The following is a 25219-nucleotide window of genomic DNA, read 5'->3' on the forward strand; positions in this document are numbered from 1 at the left end:
ATATTATGTATTGCATTGAACTGCTGCAGCTAAATTAACAAATTTCACAACACATGCTGGTGATAATTTCACAACACCTGATTCTGATTCTGATCTTTGAAGAATCACTAAATTCTAGAATGGTTTGGAGACGTGGAAAACAGCAAATGCCACTCCTTTCTTTAAGAAGTGAAGGAGATGAAAGACAGGAAACTATAGGCCAATTAGCATGATTTCAGTGTTTAGGAAGATTTTGGAATCCATTAGTAGGCATAAGGTTTCAGGTACTTGAAAATTGGCCAAAGTCAGCAAGGGGAAATCTTCCCTGGCCAATCTGTTGGAATTCTTTGAGGAAACAACTGACAGGTTAGACAAAGGAGAGTTGTTTAATTGGATTTTCAGAAGTCCTTTGAAAGGGTATCATATATGAGATGGTTAAAGAATTTAAGAGTCCATGGTATTGCAGGAAAGATTCCATCATGGATGGAAGATTGGCTGACTGACAGGGCAAAGTGTGAGAATAAAGGGAGCCATTTATGTTTGGGCGCCTGTGACTTGAGGCGCTCCACAGGGGTCGGTGATTGGGACTGCTTCTTTTTGTATTAGTGATCTGGATCACAGAATTGATGGCTTTGTGGCCAGGTTTGCAGGACGATACAAAGTTAAGTGGAGAAGCAGGTAGTATTGAGGAAGAAGGGAGTATGCAGAAGGACATGGACAGTTTACGAGAATGAGCAAAGAAATGGCAGATGGAATTGTCATGCTTTGGTCTAATCCCCAGAGGGTGTCAGAACCTTCCAGGTTCCAGTGCTGCTCCTCCCTTGATTATATGTTGATTATTTTCACCTGTGCTTGGTTTAATTAGCTGTGCACCTGTGTCTTGTTCTGTTGTTCTATTTAAGTTTTTTCTATTATGAGTTTACCTACTCTGTGTGAACCGATTCCAAAGTCCTAGACTGCAGTCTCTCCAGAATTGAAGATTCTTTGTTAAACTCAATCCTCATCTCTGATCTGCACTGCACGTATGTCCAGCTAGTCTATGGCTCTCCTGGTGGTCCACTGTTTAAAGCTAAGGAACCTCACTATAACAACCCTGGTTCAAACCCAGACTGGCAACCACCCTGTTACAACAAGACTGAGCCAAAACTTGGATGCAGTAGAGCATAATCATCTCTGATCAGTGTTGACCAGCTAGGAAGTCATTGTGAGTAAAAGTGAGCATGGACTCCAGGAAATATTGACTGCCCTGCAGATCCTCACTGATATTGTCCAGCTGAGTCAGCAAACACCATAGCTCCTGAGTCTCCAGACCATCTGGTGCCCAAGTGATTTGATGGCAAACCAGGGACATGTAGAGGGCTTCTTACCCAGGGCTCCCCAGCTTTTGACCCACCAAGTTAATCTCCGACCACTGCAAAATGAAGCGCACTATTAGGAACAGCATGGTTTAATGCGCTGAACCCTTAAGCTCCTAGGCCTCTCCAGAGGACACGAGATTGCAGGGAAATATATATATATATATATATATACATCTATTACAATACAGTATGTGTATGTATGCATATGCATATAAAAATGCTCTGTCTGTGTAAACTCAATATACCTGCTTTGGTACTGTTTAAGATGTGGTATAAGACAATGGGTTGTTTAATTTGGATTGTTTCAAAAGACAAGCCGACTCCTAAGTTGTTTAGTTCAAGGAAGCATTTAAAACTAATGTTTTTATATTTGGAAGATTTATGTACTCAAAAATTTGCTTCACAGCATTTACAGCATTAACTTTGATCTATGTCTCCAAGAGTTTGTAGACCATTTGTGAAAAATAATATCTCCAGAATTATTATAATTGGAGAGAAAGGGTATAAATGTAGAGAGGTGTTCAAACTTATTAGTAATGGGGTAAGGAACATCAAGAAATGTAAAAGAAATACAAAGTGAACTAGAATAGATTCCCCAGGCTTTGATTTCTGATGCCTTTTTAGCTTATTGGAATTATAACCAAAAACAATTACAGCACGGAAACAGGCCATCTCAGCCCTTCTAGTCCGTGCCGAATGCTTACTCTCACCTAGTCCCACTGACCTGCACTCAGCCCATAACCCTCCATTCCTTTTCTGTCCATATACCTATCCAATTTTTTTTTTAAATGACAATATCGAACCTGCCTCTATCACTTCTACTGGAAGCTCATTCCACACAGCTACCACTCTCTGAGTAAAGAAGTTCCCCCTCGTGTTACCCCTAAACTTTTGCCCCCTAACTCTCAACTCATGTCCTCTTGTTTGAATATCCCCTACTCTCAACGGAAAAAGCCTATCCACGTCAACTCTATCTATCCCCCTCATAATTTTAAATAGATAGATAGATAGATAGATAGATAGATACTTTATTCATCCCCATGGGGAAATTCAACTTTTTTCCAATGTCCCATACACTTGCTGTAGCAAAACTAATTACATACAATACTTAACTCAGTAAAAAAATATGATATGCATCTAAATCACCATCTCAAAAAGCATTAATAGCTTTTAAAAAGTTCTTAAGTCCTGGAGGTAGAATTGTAAAGCCTAATGGCATTGGGGAGTATTGACCTCTTCATCCTGTCTGAGGAGCATTGCATTGATAGTAACCTGTCACTGAAACTGCTTCTCTGTCTCTGGATGGTGCTATGTAGAGGATGTTCAGAGTTATCCATAATTAACCGTAGCCTACTCAGCGCCCTTCGCTCAGCTACCGATGTTAAACTCTCCAGTCCTTTGCCCACGACAGAGCCCGCCTTCCTTACCAGCTTATTAAGACGTGAGGCGTCCCTCTTCTTAATGCTTCCTCCCCAACATGCCACCACAAAGAAGAGGGCGCTCTCCACAACTGACCTATAGAACATCTTCAGCATCTCACTGCAGACATTGAATGACGCCAACCTTCTTAGGAAGTACATTCGACTCTGTGCCTTCCTGCACAAGGCATCTGTGTTGGCAGTCCAGTCAAGCTTCTCGTCTAACTGTACTCCCAGATACTTGTAGGTCTTAACCTGCTCCACACGTTCTCCATTAATGATCACTGGCTCCATATGGAGCCATACCTCGATCAAGTCCCCCCTCAACCATCTACGCTCCAAAGAATAAAGACCTAACTTGTTCAACCTTTCTCTGTAACTTAGGTGCTGAAACCCAGGCAACATTCTAGTAAATCTCCTCTGTACTCTCTGTATTTTGTTGACATCTTTCCTATAATTCGGTGACCAGAACTGTACACAATACTCCAAATTTGGCCTCACCAATGCCTTGTACAATTTTAACATTACATCCCAACTCCTATACTCAATGCTCTGATTTATAAAGGCCAGCATACCAAAAGCTTTCTTCACCACCCTATCCACATGAGATTCCACCTTCAGGGAACTATGCACCATTATTCCAAAATCACTCTGTTCTTTCTATTGCATACCTCAATGCCCTACCATTTACCATGTATGTCCTATTTTGATTAGTCCTACCAAAATGTAGCACCTCACACTGATCAGCATTAAACTCCATCTGCCATCTTTCAGCCCACTCTTCTAACGGGCCTAAATCTCTCTGCAAGCTTTGAAAACCTACTTCATTATCCACAACGCCACCTATCTTAGTATCATCTGCATAGTTACTAATCCAATTTACCACCCCATCATCCAGATCATTAATGTATATGACAAACAACATTGGACCCAGTACAGATCCCTGAGGCACACCACTAGTCACTGGCCTCCAACCTGACAAACTGTTATCCACCACTGCTGCTCTCTGGCATCTCCCATCTAGCCACTGTTGAATCCATTTTACTACTTCAATATTAATACCTAATGATTGAACCTTCCAAACTAACCTTCCATGTGGAACCTTGTCAAAGGCCTTACTGAAGTCCATATAGACAACATTACTGCTTTACCCTCGTCAACTTTCCTAGTAACCTCTTCAAAAAATTCAATAAGATTTGTCAAACATGACCTTCCACGCACAAATCCATGCTGACTGTTCCTAATCAGACCCTGTCTATCTAGATAATTATATATACCACTCTAAGACTACTTTTCATTAATTTACTCACCACTGACGTCAAACTGACAGGCCTATAATTGCTAGGTTTACTCTTAGAACCCTTTTTAAATAATGAAGCCACATGAGCAATACGCCAATCCTCCAGCACCATCCCCATTTCTAATGACATTTGAAATATTTCTGTCAGAGCCCCTACTATTTCTACACTAACCTCCCTCAAGGCCCTAGGGAATATCCTGTCAGGACCTGGAGACTTAACCACTTTTATATTCTTTAAAAGTGCCAGTATTTCCTCTTCTTTAATCATCATAGTTTCCATAACAACCCTATTTGTTTCCCTTACCTTACGCAATTCAATATCCTTCTCCTTAGTGAATACCGAAGAAATGAAATTGTTCAAAATCTCTCCCATCTCTTTTGGCTCCACACATAGCTGTCCATTCTGATTCTCTACGAGACCAATTTTATCTCTCACTATCCTTTTGCTATTAATATAACTGTAGAAACCCTTTGGATTTATTGGAATTGGAATTGTACCTGTGGTTTGGAAATATTTAATCATTTGTGTGTTAGAAATGCTTTATGTTTAGGAAGTGGTTTGTGTGCTTTAAGAATTGTCCAGATTTAAACGTGTATCACTGAAAATAAATGAACTGTGTTTTAAACTGCTTTGTTAGCTGGAATTATATTCTTCATGGTAGAGAGACGGAAAACACTGGTTGAATAGTGGATATTGGCAGCTAAACTCACTAGAGAATAAACAGGAAGTAAATAGTCTTTGAAATTTGGGTAGTTACAGTTTAACAAACACAAGAAAATCTACAGATCCTGGAAATCCAAAGCAAAATTCCCCTCATAATTGTGTATATCTCTATCAAATCTCCCTGTCATTCACAAAATGCTGGAGGAACTCAGCAGGCTAGGCAGCATCTATGGAAAACAGTAAACTGACTTCTCCCCTTCCTTTCCAGTCCTGATAAAGGGTCTCGACCCAAAACATCGACTATTTACTCTTTGCCTTAGATGCTACCTGTCACAGGGGTGTCAAACTCATTTTAGGTCATGGGCCGGATTGAGCAAAATGCAGCTTCATGCGGGCCGGATCAGTCGGACGCGTGCAAACGCAGCTTTCGTTGCCTCCATTTTTTCAGCCTGCTCTCATGTGTCTCAGTCTCTGCTATAACTACAAAGTGTTTCACTTTACAAATTCCGTTTCTTATGAAGAAGACTGCCGAGCAAGACTGCCGAATAAACACTAAAAACCCTGAAAACCTGGTACCTGAATAAACTCAGCATTAGCCATATCATACGCCATAGGTGCTTCGATTACTGGGGCCAGCTTTAATAGTAATTAGATATTATCTCGCGGGCCAAAGATAATTCCACCGCGGGCCGAATTTGGCCCACGGGCCTTGAGTTTGACATATATGCGCATTTGTGTGAGTTACAGTTTAATCTCCCTTTTAGTGAGAGTACTTGCGGCTAATTCTGTCCCATGGGGCTTAAGGTCTTCATTTGACTTTAGACTTCGTGGTCAGCAAACCCATTATCATCACAGTTCTAGTTTCACCCACCCAACCTCAGTGGAAAAAGCCTGCTTGCATTTACCCTGTCTATTCCCCTCATAATTGTGTATATCTCTATCAAATCTCCCTGTCATTCATCTATCCTTTTTAACCTTTCCCTATAACCTGGATTCTCAAGTCCTGGAAAAATCCTTGTAAATTTTCTCTGCACTCTGTCAATCTTGTTGACATCTTTCCTGTAGTTTGGTGACTAAAACTCCATAGAATTCTCCAGATTAGCCCTCATCAAACTTTATACAATTTCAACATAACATCTCAATACATTGATTGAAGAAGGCCAATGTGCCAAAAGCTTTCTTTGCAACCCTATCTACCTATGACACCACTTTCAAAGAATTATGGATCTGTATTCCTTGATGCCTCTTCAAATGTACTCCTCAGTGCCCTAACACTCACTGATCAACTCCTATCCTGGTTTGTCTTCCCAATGTACCAGACTTGACAAATGTCTGCTTTAAATTACATCTGTCATTTTCAGCCCATCTTTCCAGCTGCTCCAGATCCCATTATGATCTTTGATAGTTTTCCTTGCTGTCCACTACACCTCCAAACATGGTATCATCCCTAAACATGCTAATCCAGTTTACCACATTATTAATTAGATTAAATTAATTAGATTAGATTCAATTTTATTGTCATTGTGTCGAGTACAGATACAAAGCCAAAGAAATGCAGTTAGCATCTAACCAGAAATGCAAAAGAATAGTATTATTAACAAAATAACTGCAAATAAAAAGTGCTACAGCACACAAATATAAAAGTACTGAGACAGTACAATGTGAGTGCAATACTGCTTAGCGCTGTGATGTGAGGTTCAGCAGGGTCACAGCCTCAGGGAAGAAGCTCTTCCTGTGCCTGCTGGTGTGGGAGCGGAGGCTCCTGTAGCACCTACCAGATGGGAGGAGAGTAAAAAGTCCACGGTTAGGGTAAGATGCATCCTGATAATGCTTTTCGCCCTGCCCAGGCAGCGTTTATGGTAGATGTTCCCAATGGTGGGCAATTGGGTGCCAATAATCCACTGGGCAGTTTTCACCACCCACTGGAGTGCTTTGCGGTCCAATATGGGACAATTGCCATACCACACTGAGATGTAGTTGGTGAGTATGCTCTCAATGGTACAGCGGTAAAAGTCTGTCAGTATCCTGGGACAGAGGTGAGCTTTCTTGATGCTCCTCAGGAAATAAAGGCACTGTTGCACCTTTTTGATCAGATTGGAGGAGTTCAGGGACAGTGGACACCAAGGAATTTGAAGATTGATACACATTCCACTACAGCTCTGTTGATGTAGATGGGGACATGAGTGTGGCTCCTAGCATGCCTTAAGTACACAATCATCCAGATCATTGATATTGATGACAAACTACAATGGACTCAGTACTGGTCCCTGTGGCCACCAATAGTCACAAACCTCCAGTCAGAAAAGCAACAATCTACTACCACTCTCTGGCTTTTCCTGCGAAGGCAATGTCTAATCCAATTTACTATTTCACCTTGAATGCCAAGAACCTGAACCTACTTGAACAACCTCCCACACATGACCTTGTCATAGGACTTGCTAAAATCCATGTAGACAACATCCACTGTCTTGCCTTGATTAACTTCCCTGGTATCTTCCTTGGAAAAACTCCGTAAGATTGGTTAGACATGGCCAACCACGCACAAAGCCATGTTGACTATCCCTAATTAGTCCCTGTCTATCCAAGAATACTGTATTTAGCTGGTGTCAGAATATCTTGCACACTACTGATGTTAGGCTCACCGGCCTATAACTTACTGGCTTATTCTTAGGGCTTTTCTTAAACAACGAAACATTAGGTATCCTCCAATCCACTGGTGTCTCACTTGTGGCTGAGGATATGTTAAATATCTCTGCTAGGGCCCCTGTAATTTCAACTCTAGCTTCCCACAAGCCCAGTTGATTTATTCACTTCAATTTGCCTCAAGACAGCAAACGCCTGTTCCTCTAATGTGACCGCACTGCTGCTTTGACCCACTTCTTTAGACTTTCTGTTCATCTCCTGAGTAAATACAGCTGCAAAAAATCCACTTACGATTTCCATCTCCTTTGGCACCATGCATAACTGTTATCCTTGCCTTTAATTCTTTATAGGAACATACAAACACTGTACTCTCAAAATTTCACTTCTGAAGGCCTTCCACTTACCAAGTACAAATTTGCCAGAAAACAACTTGTCCCAATCCACACTTGACAGATATTTTCTGATACCATCAAAAGTAGGCCTTTCTCCAATTTAGAATATCAATCTGAGGACCAGATCTGCTCTTCTCCATAATTATCTTGAAATAAATGGTATCATGATCACCAGATGGAGTGTTCCCCTACACAAACTTTTGTCACCTGCCCTGTCTCATTCCCTAATAGGAGGTCAGGTATTGCACACTTTCTCATAGGAACCTCTATGTATTGATTAACGAAGTGTTCCTGAATATGTGCGACAAACTCTATCCCATCCAGCCCTTTTTACAACATGGGAGTCAATACGCGGAAAGTTAAAAATCACCAATTATAAAAAATTTGTTTCTTCCAACAGTTTGCAATCTTTCTACAAATTTGTTCCTCTAAATCTTGTGGACTTTTTGGTGGTCTATAATATCTCATTAATGTGGTCATCCCTTTATTATTCCTCTCTTCTACCCATGCAGCCTCAGTATTCAAGCCCATCAATTAATCCAGTCTGAGCACGGCTGTGACATTTTCCCTGACTAGTAATTTCACCCAACCTCTTTTAATCCCTCCCACTGTATCCCATCTAAAACAACTGAACCCTGGAACATTGAGCTGTCAGTCCTTCCCCCTCTGCAACCAAGTATCACAAATGGCTGTGAAGTACTGGGTATACTTAAAGCAGAGGTTGATTGGTTCTTGATTAATCACAAGAATGGGGTGGAGGGAGTTAATAAATCTACCATGATAGAATTGTGGAGCAGACTCAATGGGCTCAATGGCCTAATTCTGCTCCTAAATCTTATGGTAAGCATGCCCAATACCTTATTCACCACCCTCCCAACTTGTGTGGCTACTTTCAGCATTCTGAAGATCCCTTTGTTCAGGGTCCAGCCATTAACTGCGTACTTCCTTTTTACATTTAATATCCCATAGTGCAACACTTAACACTTCCCTGGATCAATCTCCATCTGCCATTTCTCTGCTCATATATGACTGTTCTATATCCTGTTGTATCCTTTGCCAATCTTCTGCACTGCCCTCAGTTGCATCAATCTTTGTGTCATCACATATATTGGAAAGATAATCAACTTTCAATCTCATGACCCTGGGAAAAAATAAACTGAAGAAACTATGTAACTGAATGTCTTGTCATCAACATTCTGATAGTTTGACAAGCCCTATAATTCACAGGCATATCTTAACCGTTTGAATAGAGTTTGTGTTTGTCTTCCCACATGATAGTATTTATATTTGGAAGTTGCTATAATTTAGTACCTCACACAGAGGAGTGAACTACAGTACTGTGCAAAAGTCTTTGACACATATCAATAGCTAAGGAGACGTAGACTTTTGCACAGTACTATATACTGGTTAAAATGGGAAGGTGGTTGGGAAACAGAAGTAAAAGTACTTAGCTTTGTAAGAGCTCAGTAATATTAATTACTAGTTAGAAACTGAAAAGTTATAATATAATCAGAATCAGGTTTAATATCACTGGCATATGTTGTGAAAGTTTTGTTATGTGGCAGAAGTACATTGCAATACATAATAAAAACTGTAAATTACAGTGTGTGTAGGTTTGTGTGTATACGTGTGTATATATATGTGTGTGTATGTATATATATATGTGTGTGTGTGTGTGTGTGTGTGTGTGTGTGTGTGTATACACACACACATACATACACTTCTTTCTTCGGTTGTCCATCAAAATCTAATTACGACCTCCACTCCTTTAATGGTGGGATCTCTGATGACTATACAGTCCTATCCTGGACCCACAAGTTCTATTGCAGGTGGGACATGTATATGTGGTAGTGGTGGCAACCATGGCTGCATTTCTCCTGGCTCTCTTCTGCTGTCTTCTGGTTGTTCTTTCCATCTCCAGAATTTGAACCCCATCCCTATAGAGCTATCGCCAAGCGATATGGTCAGCAGCAACATCCTCCCGGTCCTCGGGTCTGATCTTGCACTTCCTGAAAGCATTCTTCATCTGATCCTCATAGCGCTTCTTCGGCCCTCCAGCTGAGCGTCGACCATGATGTAGCTGGCCGTATAACACTCTGTGGGGTAGCCGACATGGGGGCATCCTTGGCACGTGTCCCAGCCACTGCAGCTGATGTTGGGTGCTCACGGCTTCAATACTTCTGCAGTTGGTCTTTACAAGTATTTCAGTGTGAGGCACCCGCTCATGCCAGGTAATTCCAGGATGCACGAAGGCAGCTTACGTGGAAGTGCTCCAAGGACTTGATGTGACGGCTGGAGGTTACCCAAGCTTCACTAGAGGGTGGTGACACAGACTACTTGGTGTACGGTGAGGAATGAAGGCTCCTTTTCTGAAAGACTCTACGCTGAAGTCTGCCAAAGGCAGCTGATGCCTGTTTAATGTAGCTCTGGATGTCGTTATCAATGCTGCTATCCTCAGAGAGAATGCTCCCAGATATTTGAAGACGGCACTACTGACAGGTTTTCATCACCAACAGTGAAGGCCCATCCTGCTGTACGCTCTCACTGCCACAGCAAGGACAATCTGAAGATCCTCCGGAGTATGGGCCACAAGAGCACAGTCATCTGCATACTGCAGCTCCAGGACCCGTTCTCTATGGAGTTTGGTGGAGCCTCCTGATATCAAAGAGGTTGCCATCTAATCTGCAGTCCGCTGCCACACCACTGCTGTCTTCAATCTCATTGTCGAGAAGCTTGGTAACACACAAGAGGAAGATGTTAAAGAGCACTGACACTAGCACACACCCCTGCCTCACCCTTGTGCGTACAAGGAAGAGCTCGGACTCTTGTCCTCCTATGGTCACCTGAGCAGTCATCCCATCGTGGAACTGGCGGAGGATGTTAACAAATTTATTGGGACAGCTTATGTATTGGTACAGTATGTTTGTGTGTATACACACACACACACACACACACACTCACACTCACTCTGTATATATAGACTAAATAAGTAGTGCAAAAAAAGAAAACAAAAAAAATGTGAATATTGTTCATGGGTTCAATGTTCATTCCAAAATCTGATGGCAGAAGGGAAGAAGCTGTTCCTGAATCACTGAGTGTATACCTTCAGGCATTGGTGGTAGCAATGAGAAGAGGGCATCACTCCTTGAAAATGAACTGTTTGCTAGGGAAGTTATTGCTCATGATGGAGCTGACTGAGTTTACAACTTTTAGTTCGTATTTTGATACTGTGCAGTGCCCCACCCTGCTCCATACCAGACGGTAATGCAGCCAATTAGAATGCTCTCCACAATACAGCTGTAGAAATTTCCAAGTGTCATTGGTGACATAAGAAACCTCCTCAAACTCCTAATGAAATACAGCCACTGTCGTGCCATTGTAGCTGCATTGCTATGTTGGGCCCAGGATAGATCCTTAGATATGTTGATACCCAGGAACTTGAAATTGCTCACTCTTTCCACTTCTAATCCCTCTGTGAGGACTGGTGTGTGTTCCCTCGTCTCACCCTTTCTGAAGTCCACATTCTGTTCTTTGGTCTTGCTGATATTGAGTGCAAGGCTGTTGCTGCGACACGACTCAACCAGCTGATCTATCTCGCTCCTTCTCATCACAATCCAAAATTCTGCCAACAACAGTTGTGTCGTCAGTAAATTTATAGATGGTGTTTGAGCTGTGGATGGTCACACAATCATGGGTGTTGAGAAAGTAGAGCAGTGGGCTAAGCACATATCCTTGGGGTGTGCCACTGTTGGTTGTCAGTGAGGTGGAGATGTTATTTCCGATCTGCATAGGTTGTGGTCTTCTGCTGAAGAAGTCAAGGATCAAGTTACAGAGGGAGGTATAGAGGCCTAGGTTCTAGAGCTTTTTGATCAGAACTGTAGGAATGATTGTGTTAAACATTCAGCTATAGTCAATAAAGAGCAGTATTAGGATACAGTACTGTGCAAAATGTCTTAGGCACCCTAGCTATATATATGTTTTCTTTAAGACACTTATACAATACTGTACCTTGGACCAACAAGTTACACTCAAGAAGTCTGAAAAAGGTGAGTACCATCTTCTGTAGTTAGTGGGCTTTGATAAAAAGGCCAAATTGGGGATTTGCATAAATATTTTTATCTAGAGGCCAGACTGCAAAAGGCCATCTGATCTTGAAAATCTGTGACACAGAAGGCCATTGCCCTAGTTCTGGTAGGCAAGATAAAGTCTAATTAACATGGACATAATAGAGTATATGCCTTCTTTCTGTATCATAATTTTTCTATGATCTTACAACTTCAGCAGCTTATTAATTTCTTTGGCTTTTGCTGATTATACATTTTATTTTGTTTCTACTTCCAAATGATTAGGGAAGTTTACAGAGATACTACGTGACAGATAAAGACCTTTTTGCATTTGAATAGTCCAGATATAGGCAATCTGATGTGCATTCCTTCTGAAGTATGGCTTGACCCAGAGTATGAGCAAACAGCATAAGGTATTGTGAGTCTCCATTTGCAGAACAGTAATTGCAAATGTTATGAAGGCAATAGTATTTAATAACAAACACTGAATCGTGTCACTAGCGATAATTGTGAGCATACTGCCACACTTGAAGCTTGAAATTCAGGCCATGAAATTGTCTATGAACAGATGTCTCAAAGAACTGTTGAAATCCAGCAATTATCCTTATAGGTACATTCCAGTATAGATCTAATCTTAATTCATTCGATCAATTGCATCCCCGCTGGACATAGTGATGCTCTGCTCCTTTGTATTGAGGGGGGGGGGGGGGGAGCAGGAACCAGTGGAAACTTTATCTGTGGTCATTAAAATGCAGCATTGACATCAGATGCAAGTCTGGGAGAAAGAGATTAATGTGGATCTTCTTTGACCCCAAGAACTGGATGTGAATCAATATGTGGGGAAAGGGTCGTGAATAAAGTAGTTTAAACTGCCAAATGTGAGGAATGCATGTCTAATCTACCACTTAACAACTCATTGAATTTCATTATGACAACAGCTTTTATGGCATTTAAATCAGAATCGCCTTGATTATCACTAACTTATAGGTTGCAAAATTCATTGTTTTGCTGCAGCAGTTCAGTACAAGACAAAAGTATTACAGTAAATTACAAAAACAAAGGAATGGCACAAAAGATGAAAAAAACGAGGTCATTCAGAAATCCGAGTGCAAGTGAAAAAATTGTCACTGAGTGTGGTTTTTCAGTCCTCTATACTTCCTCTCTGATGTCAATAATCTATTGTTTTCCCTCCTTTGTCACCCACTGTTCATCTGCTTTTTTGTTACTTGTCTTTATCTAACTGTGTGTGTTCTGTCAAATCATTATAAATAATAAAAACTCTCTCTTCACTTGGTACTCAGTGACTTACTGTACAAGTTCATCATATGCAAATTAATACTTAAGTAGTGGTCTTATTTATTGAGCTTCTCCTATTTCTCCTTTAAGGACATCTTCCATAAATGTTCAGTCTAATCAGCATTTACCCACAAGTTGAAAAGATAAGTTTTTAAAAAAGCAAGTAAGTGTCTGGCAGCCTTGCATTCTAAATTGAGGCATTGCATAAAAGCAAAGAAATCTGCATTATATTCTTATTTATACCTATCTAGAGAGATATAGCACTGTAGCAGGCTCTTCCAGCCCAACAAGCCAGCACAGTCCAATTACATTCATGTCACCAATTAACTCACTAACCTGTACATCTTTGGAATATGGGAGCAAACCGGAGGACCTGGAGGAAACCCACTTGTCACAAGGGGAATGCACAAACAAACAGTAGCAGAAATTAACCCGGTCACCGGCACCATAAAAGCATTTTGCTCACTGCAGCACCACTATGCCTCCCATATATACACCCTTGTACCTCATAAAGTGGCTACTGATTGTACGTCCATGGTCTTCTGCTGCTGTAGATCATCCACGTCAAGATTCAGCATGTTGTGCATTCAGAGATGCTCTTCTGCACACCATTGTTATATCACATGGCTACTTGGGTTACTGCTGCCTTCCTGTCAGCTTAAACAAGTCTGGCCATTCTCCTCTGACCTCTCTCATTAACAAGCGTTTTCGCCCACAGAACAGCCACTCACTGGCTGAACTTTGTTCTTTTTGCACCTTTCTCTGTAAACTCTAGAGGCTGTTGTGCATGAAAATCCCCAGAGATCAGCAGTTTCTGAGATGCTCAAACCACCTCATCTGGCATCAATAATCATTCCATGATCAAAATCACTGAGATTATATTTCTTCCAAATTCTGATGTTCGGCCTGAGCCACAGTTGAAACTCTTTAGTTTCGGACTAGGGAATTCAGCTGTAAATATGAGGTGCAAGAAAGGACAGCAGGATTTAAAAATTATTCCGCACAGTGAGTCATTGCGATCTTGAATGTATTTTCTGAAAGGATAACGATAATAATTCAAAGTAGTTTGAAAGGGAATTGGATATATTGTAAGCTAATAGTTCAACCAGTACAGTCAGAATAGATGCAATGTGAATCTTCTAAGTTTAAACTGATCCCCAAAATGACTGAGGGTTATGAGAGGTAAAAGTTCTCTTTCAATATTGATTCCTTAATTCAATATTGCTTTTGGTTTTAACAGACAAGGTTTGGAGTGGGCAGCTAATACCATGGAGAGGATCTGTGAAGCTGCTAAGGATGCTCCTCTCTTCATCATAAAACATTTATTTTCTAATGACCTCAGCCAAGTTTACTAGGTCTGAAAAAAAAACAGCAGGAGGCAGAAGGTACAAAAAGTCTAAAAGGTAAGAGCCTGCCAAGCATTCTCTGAGTTGAGAGGAGCAGGAATGCTCTTCACCTGGCTAAAATGTGAGTCCTACACTCCGCAAACTTATCCCCTCGGACCACTTCTGCTTGCCCTCAACACCATTTTGCTATCCTACTGTCATTGCCTCTTACCTGTCCTGTTCTTGACCACAAATTCTCTCAACTAATCATCACATTTTTCTCTTTACCATTGTTTCTCTCCTCAAGTACCCACAATTGAAATGCTACATCTTCCCAATCATACCATGATTATTGCCTCTTCTTACAGACTGTCTCAACACCATCAACCCTCTCCCCACTGATCTCTTTTGATCCTCACCACTACTGCCATCTTCCACATTATTATTTCTCACTTATAACTGCTGTTTCCTCTCACCAACCACTATCCCTCCTGACTGCCTACCACCTCTCTCTGCATCACCAACTCTCAAGTATGTCAGCCTTCCCATCATCACCATCTCTTTCCATTGCATATCATCTTTCCGCACTGACTAACCTAGTCCAACTAAAATCTCACCCCCCAATCACCACCTTTCCCCATTGTCAACCATTTCCCCCTACCATCAGTGCCACTAACTACTATTTTTATGAGTTTGAAAACTGGTTGACAACTAGGAAATAGTTTCTGGAACACAACGCTGTGTCGTTTGCACTTGTCAAGAAATGGAAGCTTAAAAAAACTTGTGTTTATTTATAAATGTTCTTCTTTTTTCACCTAACTTCCATGACAGCAAATTTGATTCCATATCTCAAATTTTTGGAAGTGATTTGTGAATTCTGTAAGGGCAAATTACTGTGGAAGATCTCAGTGTCCTTGTACACTAGTGACTGAAAGCAAGCATGGAAATTCGGTGTGGAGGTAAGAAAGATGGTATGGTAGCATAGTGGTTAATGAAATGCTATTTACAGGGCTAGTGATCCAGGTTCAGTTCCATCACTGCCTGTAAACAGTTTATGTTCTCCTTGGGAATGTGTGGGTTTCTTCCAGCTTCCTCATCTATTCCAAAGTTGTGTGGGTTAGAAGGTTAATTGACCACGTGGTTGTAATTGGGTGGTGTGGGCTTGCTGGTCAGAAGTGCCTGTTACTGTGCTGTATCTCTACGTTTAAAAAAAATATGAAGGCTAATGATACATTGACCTTCATGACCAGGTTCTGAGCAAATGAGCGAGTATGTTTTAATCAAAATTGTACACAGCTTTGTCTGAACCGAACTGGAAGATTTGACTTGCTAACGTAACAAAAAAGATCTTTGCATTTGAGAGAGTGCAACCAAACCTCATCAGACTGATTCTTGCATTGTGTTGAATGAAGATTAGGTTGATCAGGCCAATGTTCATTAGTGTGTAGAGGAAAGAGAGATCTAATTGAAAGGTACCATTTCTGACAGGGCTACACAGTATGAATGCAAAGACAATGTTTGCCCTGACTAGGGATTCAAGAATCTAGGGTCATGAACTCAGGATATCAGGTAAGACATTTATGAATGAGATGAAGAGCAATTTCATCATGCAAACCATGGTGAACTTGTAGAATTTTCTGCCACAGAATCTGGTGGAGTTCAAGTAGCTGAATAAATTTAAAACAGATTTCCAAGCTTAAAGAATCAGAATTGGGTTCAAAACCACCAGCATATGTTGTGAAAGTCATTAGCTTTACAGCAGCAGTACAGTGAATGCATGATAAATAGAGGAAACACTGAATTAGTCAGTATATTTGTCAATTAAATAGATAAGTTTAAAAATAAGTACTGCAAAAAACAAAAAAAAATTGTGGAGTAGTGTTTATGGGTTCAATGTCCATTTAGAAAATCAGATGGCAGAGGGGAAGCAGCTGTTCCTAACCACTGAGTGTGTGCCTTCAGGCTTCTGTACCTCCTTTCTGACAGTAACAATGATAAAAGGGCAGATCCTGGGTGGTGGGGGTCCTTAATAATGGACACTGCGTTTGTGTCCAAAGGGCTTCTGGGGAAGGAGTGTATCACAGCGATAATGGATTAGCCATGATCATATTGAATAGCAGATTACCCTCAGATGAATAGTCTAACACACACTTCTGTTCTCTGTGCTTTCTATGTTTCTCTTCATTGATTCCCATGCCCGACCTACCAAACTGTCATCAATTCATTCCTCTGCAACCACTATTTCTCAAGTCCATCTACCCATCACAAACCAATGCCTGGAGTCTCTTCCACTGCCATGTACACTCTATCGACCAATCCTCTCTAAATAACCAGACTTTGTCTTATGTACTGATATTCTGCACTGTCCTAAGACTCAAGTCCACCTGAGTTTTCCCTTCCAGTTAGTATTCGTACCATACAGCTTCAACCCTCCTTATCAACTTCTTGTTCAGATCCATCACAATATCACAGGATTTCCTTCACAAGAATCAGGCAGCATGTCATCCAAGTAAACCTTCAAAAGGAAAATCTGTAGGACTGACAAGAAAGGACATTGGATAATTCCAATATTCTGTTTGTCTCTCTTAGAAACACTCCCATCCCACTGGTCTGAATACCTCGGCCCAAATACATGGACCCATAACTCCACTAAACTGCAATTTTCAGTAAAACCTGCAGTATTACTGACTTCAGATCAAAAACGGACAGCTGGGGATATTGGCTCTCTAGCAAATTACACTTACATTCTTAACAGCAATACCAGCCTTTTAACCCCTGTCAGAATGAGAGTAGAGACCAGGCCACCGTATGATGATAAATAGGGCTGTTGTCATGGAAGGTTCACTCACTAATACCAACGTGAATTTTACAAGTAACCTTGGAGCACCACCTTGTGCAACAGGACTGCCTGCAGGGAATTAAGGAGCAGAGACCAATGAACCTAATTTGTGGTCCTTGCAGATATGTCAATTGATTTTAATAGGTAGAAAACCACCTGGGGTGCAAAGTACATGCATGGATCTTGCTGTCTGAATTGTCAATAAATGTTGCTGGAACATTAAAACTTTAAACTGGGAGAGAACCACTGCAGTACTGACTTCTCTATATTGTACAACAAAAGCAGAGAGGAAGAGAAAAATCTTTAAAATCAAAATGTTATTAAAACAAACATTATGATGAAAAAGCCATAAAGAATGTTGAGTGCATTTTTTTTCCAGATGGAAAAGAAAGTAAGATCTTTGTTTGCATCTTTAATTATTTCAACTTATCTTTATTTTGAGAAGGCAATTTAAAACTCACATCTTCTTTTGTTTAATTAAAGAACTTCAAAGATTGCAGCCCATTTGCAGAGTAATGCATAATTATTTTATATCCCATAAAATACAAAATGACTATTATCATATGGTTAATTAATTCTGATTATTTCTTAATTATAACTTAATTACATCTTAACTCATTTAAACTAAAAAAAAGACCTTAATTGCATCCTGAAGACTTTCATTTTGGGGGTAAATTTTGTGCAACGTTCTGCCTCCTCATTATAAAGGTAGCTTATGGATAAATGTGTAGTTTCTGCTGAACCTATTGCAGCAAAGGCGAAAAAGACCAAAGAAAATTCATCCAAAGGCTTCAGACCTGCCCTCAGGCACAAACCAAGGAAGAATACAATATACATCACGACCTGAACAGGAGACAGACAGCAAATTAACTGGGGAAATCACATAAAAAGCCATCAATAAAATATTAAAATATTTCAATGGAGTTGGCAATAAAATTTATAAACAATTAATGTTCTCCAAGACATGCAGGAATACACAGTATAAAGGACTGTTTGACTATGAATCTCCACAATCAGATAATGCTGAGTACATTGAAATGGGTAACAAATAAAACTATCAAGCACATCATGTTCATTATTTCTGAAAGGATCTGAATACTATTTACTTTTAATATGAATTTAAAATTCTTAACATATCCTTCAGTAGTAAATTAAATATGATAATATTTTATTAAGTGCCACATGAACCAAACATTCTTCTCTCAAATGTTGAAATAATTTTTAATAAAACTCTGGCATTACTGGAAATTTTTGTTTTTTTTTAGGTTTTGAATTCACAAAAATACAAGAACGAGAAGCACAAGATGGATATAGGGGCCTTGATGCCTGATGATTTATTTATTGAGAGATTCACTGATCTCTTACCTCATTATCATTTTCCAGCACTAACTCCATATCCTTAGATTCCCACCGTATACAAAAATCTATCCACCTTCACCTTGAACACACTCAGTGATTGAGTCACTACAGTCCTTTTCTACAGATACAGTCGGCCCTCCTTATCCGTGAGGGATTGGTTCCGGGACCCCTCGCGGATAACAAAATTCACGGATGCTCAAGTCCCTTATTCAACCTGTCTCAACACGGTGGATCTTAGGACCCAGCGGAACCCAAGACCTTATTTAACCTGTCTCAGTGCGGTGGACCCAGCGGCAGAGATCTGACTCCGCAGTGTTTCTGTTCACGAAAATGATCACGATAACAATTGAAAATAAAGTGGAAATAATAAAGCGATCAGAAAGAGGTGAAACACCATCAGTCATTGTAAAAGCGTTAGGCTTCATCAGTCAACGATCGGAACAATTTTAAAGGATAAAGTGAGAAAGGCTGTGCCCCAATGACAGCTACAATTATTACCAAGCAACGCAGTGGTTTAATTATTGGGTTTGGTGGGTTTGGGTTTTTGATTCTCCACATCAACCCGGCACGGTGGAGAGTGCACTCCATAGCGATCTGTCACTAGACCGAACTCGGGAACTTCCCGAGCCCAGTGCTGAAACGTGCATTCTTAAGTGTTTTATATGCATAGAAAGGTAAAATATATACTCTATATGAATGCAAACATTTGACTAACTGACGCTAAATAATACCGGATGTACCTGTTCCGACTTACTTAGTAAGAGAACTTCCGATTTTTTTCGATCCCAATCCATGATAACCCACACACATCCTCCTGTATACTTTAAATCATCTCTAGATTACTTATAATACCTAATACAATGTAAATGCTATGTAAAATAGTCGTTATACTGCAATGTTTAGGGAATAATGACAAGAAAAAAGTCTGTACATGCTCGAAGCACGAGTGCTGGAAGAGCACTTCCGGGTTTTCGCGATTCGCGGTTGGTTGAATTTGCGGATAAGGAGGACCGACTGTACCTGCAAAGATAAGTGAATTTCTTGTCATCTCTGTCCTGAATCTACATCATCAGACTGTAATTCCTGGTTCTATGTATCCCAAGCAGGGGGTACATCAATTATGCATCTAGCCTTGGTATCAACAAACAATGTACAGTTCAATGAAAACACCTCTCAGTCTTCTAAACTCAAGAAAAAAATAGGCAATTTCTTCTGACTCAGCAATCTCCTTATCTCAGGGCTCAAGCTGGTGATCATTTTTCCTCTCTCTCTGTTAGACTATACATTTTCTTAGTAGGGAAACAAGATCTGTACATAACACTCTAAATGTGGTCTCATCACGGTCGAATGTAATTACAGAAAGACATCTTTACACTTGCACTTAAATCCTCTTGTAGCAATGGCAAAAATAGCACCTACCTGATGTAGCAGTATGTTAATTTTCAGGAATTTGTGTACAAGGGCACTCAGGTCCTTCTGTACACTGACACCTTTCAAATGTTCACCATTTTAAAAAGTATTCCACTTTTTAAACTAAAGTAAAATTTTGAGTACATACATGTCACTGCATACAACCCTGAGATTCCTTTTCCTGCAGACGTACTCAGCAAACCTATAGAATAGTAGCTAGAAATAGGATCAATAAAAGAGCAAGTAGAGCATAGAAGACAACAAACTATGCAAATACAAATATAAATAAATAGCAATAAATAAAGACAGCATGAAATTATAAGATAAAGAGTCCTTAAAATTAGATCATTGGTTGCGGGAACATCTCAATAGATGTGTTTAGTTATCCTCTTTTGTTCCAGAGCCTGATGTTTGAGGGGTAGTAACTGTTCTTGAACCTGGTGGTGTGAGTCCTGAGGCACTTGTACCTTCTACCTGATGGCAGCAGCGAGAAAACAGCATGGTCTGGATGGTGACGATCTCTGATGATGGATGCTGCTTCCCTAAGACAGTGTTTCATGTAGATGTGCTCAATGTACATTTCTCTCCATTCTATTTCATTTCTCATGTCTTTGCCTATTCATTTCACCTGCTTACATCCCCTGAGGAATCTTGGCTATCTCCTCACTGCCTATGCTTGCACTCAAAATTCTGTAAACAAATCTGGATATTTTACACATAGACTCCTGATATGAATATTTGATAAAGATTATGCACTACTCATGCTTTTACTTTCTGTTTTTTATCTCAATCATGTTACTGAACAGACCATATATACGTTTTTAAAGTTAACTGCAACATTCTAAAAATAAAATATAAATTCTACAAAGCAGACATTCATTTTCAGTGTAATGTTTTATCAGTGTCAAACAAACATCTTTCCAAATATTTCTTTTCCTTTTGTATTTGTTCAGTGACAATTGGATCATTCAACACAAATATAACTTATTTAGTGAAAGAGAGGTTACTTTTTTCTAAAAGAACCACAAGCTGTTTTGTGATAATTCAGAAATGGCTGTGGTTGTTAGAGGTCAGTCATAGCCCCAGGGCATCACTGCAGTAGCTCTTCAGGGCAGTCCTTCAACTGCTTCATCAATGCATTTTTTCTGTGACAGAATTATAACAGTGGCTGCAAAATCAGATCATAGGCATGTTATCCTCTGTGGGTGATCTAACTTGTAACACTCCAGTCAACCCAGTGTAGATACAACTCTCAAAAGGCTTAATGCCACTGAGAAGAAATCAGACCACTGGATTACACATCCACCATCATCAACATTTATTTTGACTACAGTATGTGCCATCTACAAAATACATTATAGTTGGTCTACTGCAACCACACCTTCTTGACTTGCATTACCAAGAACATGGGCAGAAGATGATCAGGAACTTGACCACTTTCAGAGTCCCTTTTTCACATATGTAACATGATAACAAGTCCTTTTGACCCAACAAGACCGCAGGCTCCATTACAGCCAAGTGACCAATTAACCTACTAACCCATACATCTTTGGAATGTGGGGGAAAGCACACTCAGAGAAAACCCACACAGTCACAGGGAGAAGTAGAAACTCCTTACTTCCAGCAGCAGAATTGAATCCTGGTCGCTGGTGCTAGAATAGTGTTATGCTAATCACCACACTACTGTAGCACCCCTTGCATCCTCTAACTTGGAAATATAGTTGTAAATTTAAATATTTATGAAAATATTTTCTCCCTGGAAATATGTTGTTCCTTCATTTCTCACAATGTCTAAATCGCAACAGCACGGTGGGAATATTTTCACAAGACAGATTCAGCAGCTCCAGATTGCAGCATTACCTTCTCAATGACAACTAATGATGGAGAAAAGAACAGGCCTTGGTAGCAATGCCCACATTTCAAAAAAAAAATGTTTAGAAAGTAATGGAATAAACAAAAGCCATCAAATTCATTGTTAATTCCTGAAGAATGACTATAAAGTTTATTATTAGCATGGGAAGTTTTCTTACCTGCCTATATTCTTCCAAGTCTGTTTTGTTTCCAACCAAAACTATTGGAATATCATATGTGTGCCGAACACGATAGATGAGCTCCTTGAATTCGGCAGCTTCCTGGAATGATCGGCGGTCAGTAATGGAATAACAAATTATAAAGCCTTCTCCACCTCTCATGTATTGGTCCCTCATGGCTGTGAATTCTGCCTGCAGATAAGCATGAAGAGCAGGAAATATTACCAATACGTGAACCCCATAAATGAAAGGAGAACATTTAAATACAAGCCTCTAACACTCAAGTGTAAATTCTCCTATACTTTGATGAAATGACCTGCATACTTCTTATGCTAGGTAATTGGAAATGATTTGATTAACTTTTCTTATGAGAAAAGCCAAATTTAGAAGCAAGATTTCAATTTGATCCTTTGTACTGAGTTTACTAATCTTGTTTAGACTGTGGGATAAAGGAAATTGCTTTTTGGTTAATGAGAGAAAACAACCACTGCCTCTTGTATATCATTCCGATGACACTCTCCTGCAACCCTTTCCCTCCAACCGAATTTATTTATCGGAATCAACTTGCAGTATGCTCTTCTGGCCCTTCCAGCAGCCCCTGACTTCATCCTAGCCTAATCACAGATCTATTTACAATGACCAATTAATGTCTTTGGACTGTGGCAAGAAACCGGAGCACCCAGAGAAAACCCCTGCAGTCACAGGAAGAACGTACAAACTCCTTACAGACAGTAGTGGGAATTGAACCTGTGTTGCTGATACTGTTAAAGTGTTGTGCTAACCACTAAGCGACCATAAGTCCCGAATGTAAGTATAGCACTAGAGTTGTGGAGTCTGACTGTCATAGAGACAGCAGGGCAACAGGTCCTTTGGCCTAACTGGTCACTGTAGACTAAGATGGCCATCTAAGCCATTTGCCACTTTGTTCTAAATCTTTCCTACATATTTACCTGTCCAAGTAGATTCATATATTATATATGCTCATAAAACTTCAAAATTATGTACTCCAATTTTTGTGTAGAAGTTTGTTTGCTGGGATTACTTACTGCAGAAACAGACATGGATATTGGTGGATGGGATATAAAAAGCTATTCAAGTGCTGATACTAAAATTTATAGCTGAATAATGTAGAGTGTCTTCAATATGTTAAGTAGCTTCCATAACTGATTCTCCAAAATACACATATGCTGAGCAAAGTAAATCATTAAACTGGTTTATTATTGTCACATGTACTAAGGTGCAGTGAAAAACTTGCCTTGCACACTATTCATACTGATCAATTCATTACAACAGTGCATTGAGGTAGTATAAGGTAAAATAATAACGGAATGCAGAATAAAGCATCTTCAAGGCAATGAATTTAGATTTAAAAGAGTACAATGAATAGAGTAAAATGAATGGATCTGCAGAGAGCAGCTTGCAACAAATTGCTGCACCCTAGCACCAATATGACCCAAAATAAAGGCTCTGCATTAGGAATGAAGCTGAATTATTTTATTGCTTTAGTGTTAGGCTTGCTCAGTACTAGACACTAAAACACTTGGGTACCTCTTCATAAATGGACAAAGCTAGTGAATCAATTGCATAGGCTTCTCTTTCCGCTTTCCCCTGGGCTACTACAAGAAAGTATCACTCCCTTTCGGCTCTGCTTCAGCTGATCTTCAGCAGAAATTCCTATTTCCTTGTTACCTCTGGGCTTGAGTATTCCGACACATTTTGGGTCTCATTCAACTCTGAGGTATTTGACGTTCTGCTGTCCCTGCTCTAGCCCACAGTTTCTGTTGGCCTCCTTCACCTGTGCTTTCTGACTGATACTGTTTCAGCATACCTTGATCTTTTTAAAAGAATCTGTTATTTTCCAACTCAGCTTTGTCCTTTTGTGTTTATTTAATCTACTCCAGCAATATAGTGCTCAGAGAAATTAGAACTTCTGATTGCCTCGAATTTAATTGATTCTTTTTTTAGCAGCAGCTGAAGCTTTAGACTTTGGAATTTAGTCTCTAAACATTTTTAGCTTCTTTATTTCTCTTTCAGACTGAAAAAAAAATCACTCAATTTGACCAGGCTCTTGTATTTTCTCATACAGCTGGTGTCTTTTTTTAATTCTATCACAATTAAAGTTTATAGAAGTAAAATTGTTGCTGTTGTTTGAAGAACTGCACTGAACAGTGGACCCTGAGGCTAAGACACAGCGGTGCTACTGTACTTATTACTAGCATTAGTTATTATTTTAATGGCTATCTGGTTCAATTAAATTTGTCAGTTACTTAACTGAAAATAATTGCAAAATTACTCAGGATATTATTCAAGTAATCAAAAGATCACAGGAGTTATAAGACCTCTCTCCCTAATGCTTCATTCTTTTCAGGGCTCCAAACAGTCCTTCCCTGTGAGGACGCACTTCACCTGTGAATCTGCTGGGGTCATCTATTGTGTCCGGTGCTCACAATGCAGACTCTCTGCCTTGTTGAGGCCCATCATAAATTGGGGGACTGCTTCCTTGAGCACCTCTGCTCCATCAGGCAAGAGCGGAACCTCCCGGTGGCCTAATTTCAATTCCCGTTCTCGTTCCAGCAGTTCGATCCATGGCCTCCCCTTGTGTCAAGATGAGGTCACCCTCAGGGTGGAAGAGCAACACCTTATATTCCGTCTGGGTAGCCTCCAACCTGATGGCATGAACGTCAATTTCTCCTTTTAGCAATTTTTTTTTGCCTCTTTCACCCCTTTTCTTCTCTTCCCTACTCTGGCCTTTTATCCCTTCTTACCTCACTATCAACTCCCACTAGGTCCCCTCCTCCTTCCTTGTCTCCTATTGTCCACTCTTCTCTCCTATCAGATTCCTACCTTCAAGCCTTTTAGCTTTCTCACCCACCTGGCTTCACTTATTCTAGCTATCCTCCTTCCTCTCTCCAACTCCTTGGTGTCTTCCCCTTTCCTTTCCAGTCCTGAGGAAGGGTCTTGGCCTGAAATGTTGACTGTTTCTTCATTTCCATAGATACTGCCTGACCCGCCAAGTTCCTCCAGCAACTTGTGTGTGTTGCTTTGAATTTCCAGCATTTGCATGTTTTCTCATGTTTATTCTGGTTGCCTCACTACAGGAAAGACATGGAGACCATAGAAGGGGTGCAGAGGAGATTTATAA

At 40.2% G+C, this 25219-nt stretch overlaps 1 protein-coding gene across 2 annotated transcripts in view; it reads right to left on the reverse strand.

The window, feature by feature from the left end:
• LOC140737730 (GTP-binding protein Rit2-like) overlaps positions 1 to 25219 on the reverse strand; it is a 324036-nt gene that overhangs the window by 109266 nt on the left and 189551 nt on the right. For both annotated transcript variants that reach the window (XM_073064315.1, XM_073064316.1), the window contains exon 4: positions 22078 to 22269. In XM_073064315.1, the coding sequence (XP_072920416.1) occupies positions 22078 to 22269 (192 nt within the window). The remainder of the gene's footprint in view (positions 1 to 22077; positions 22270 to 25219) is intronic.

The sequence above is a fragment of the Hemitrygon akajei genome, chromosome 13 (genome assembly GCF_048418815.1).
Source record: "Hemitrygon akajei chromosome 13, sHemAka1.3, whole genome shotgun sequence".
NCBI lineage: Eukaryota > Metazoa > Chordata > Chondrichthyes > Myliobatiformes > Dasyatidae > Hemitrygon > Hemitrygon akajei.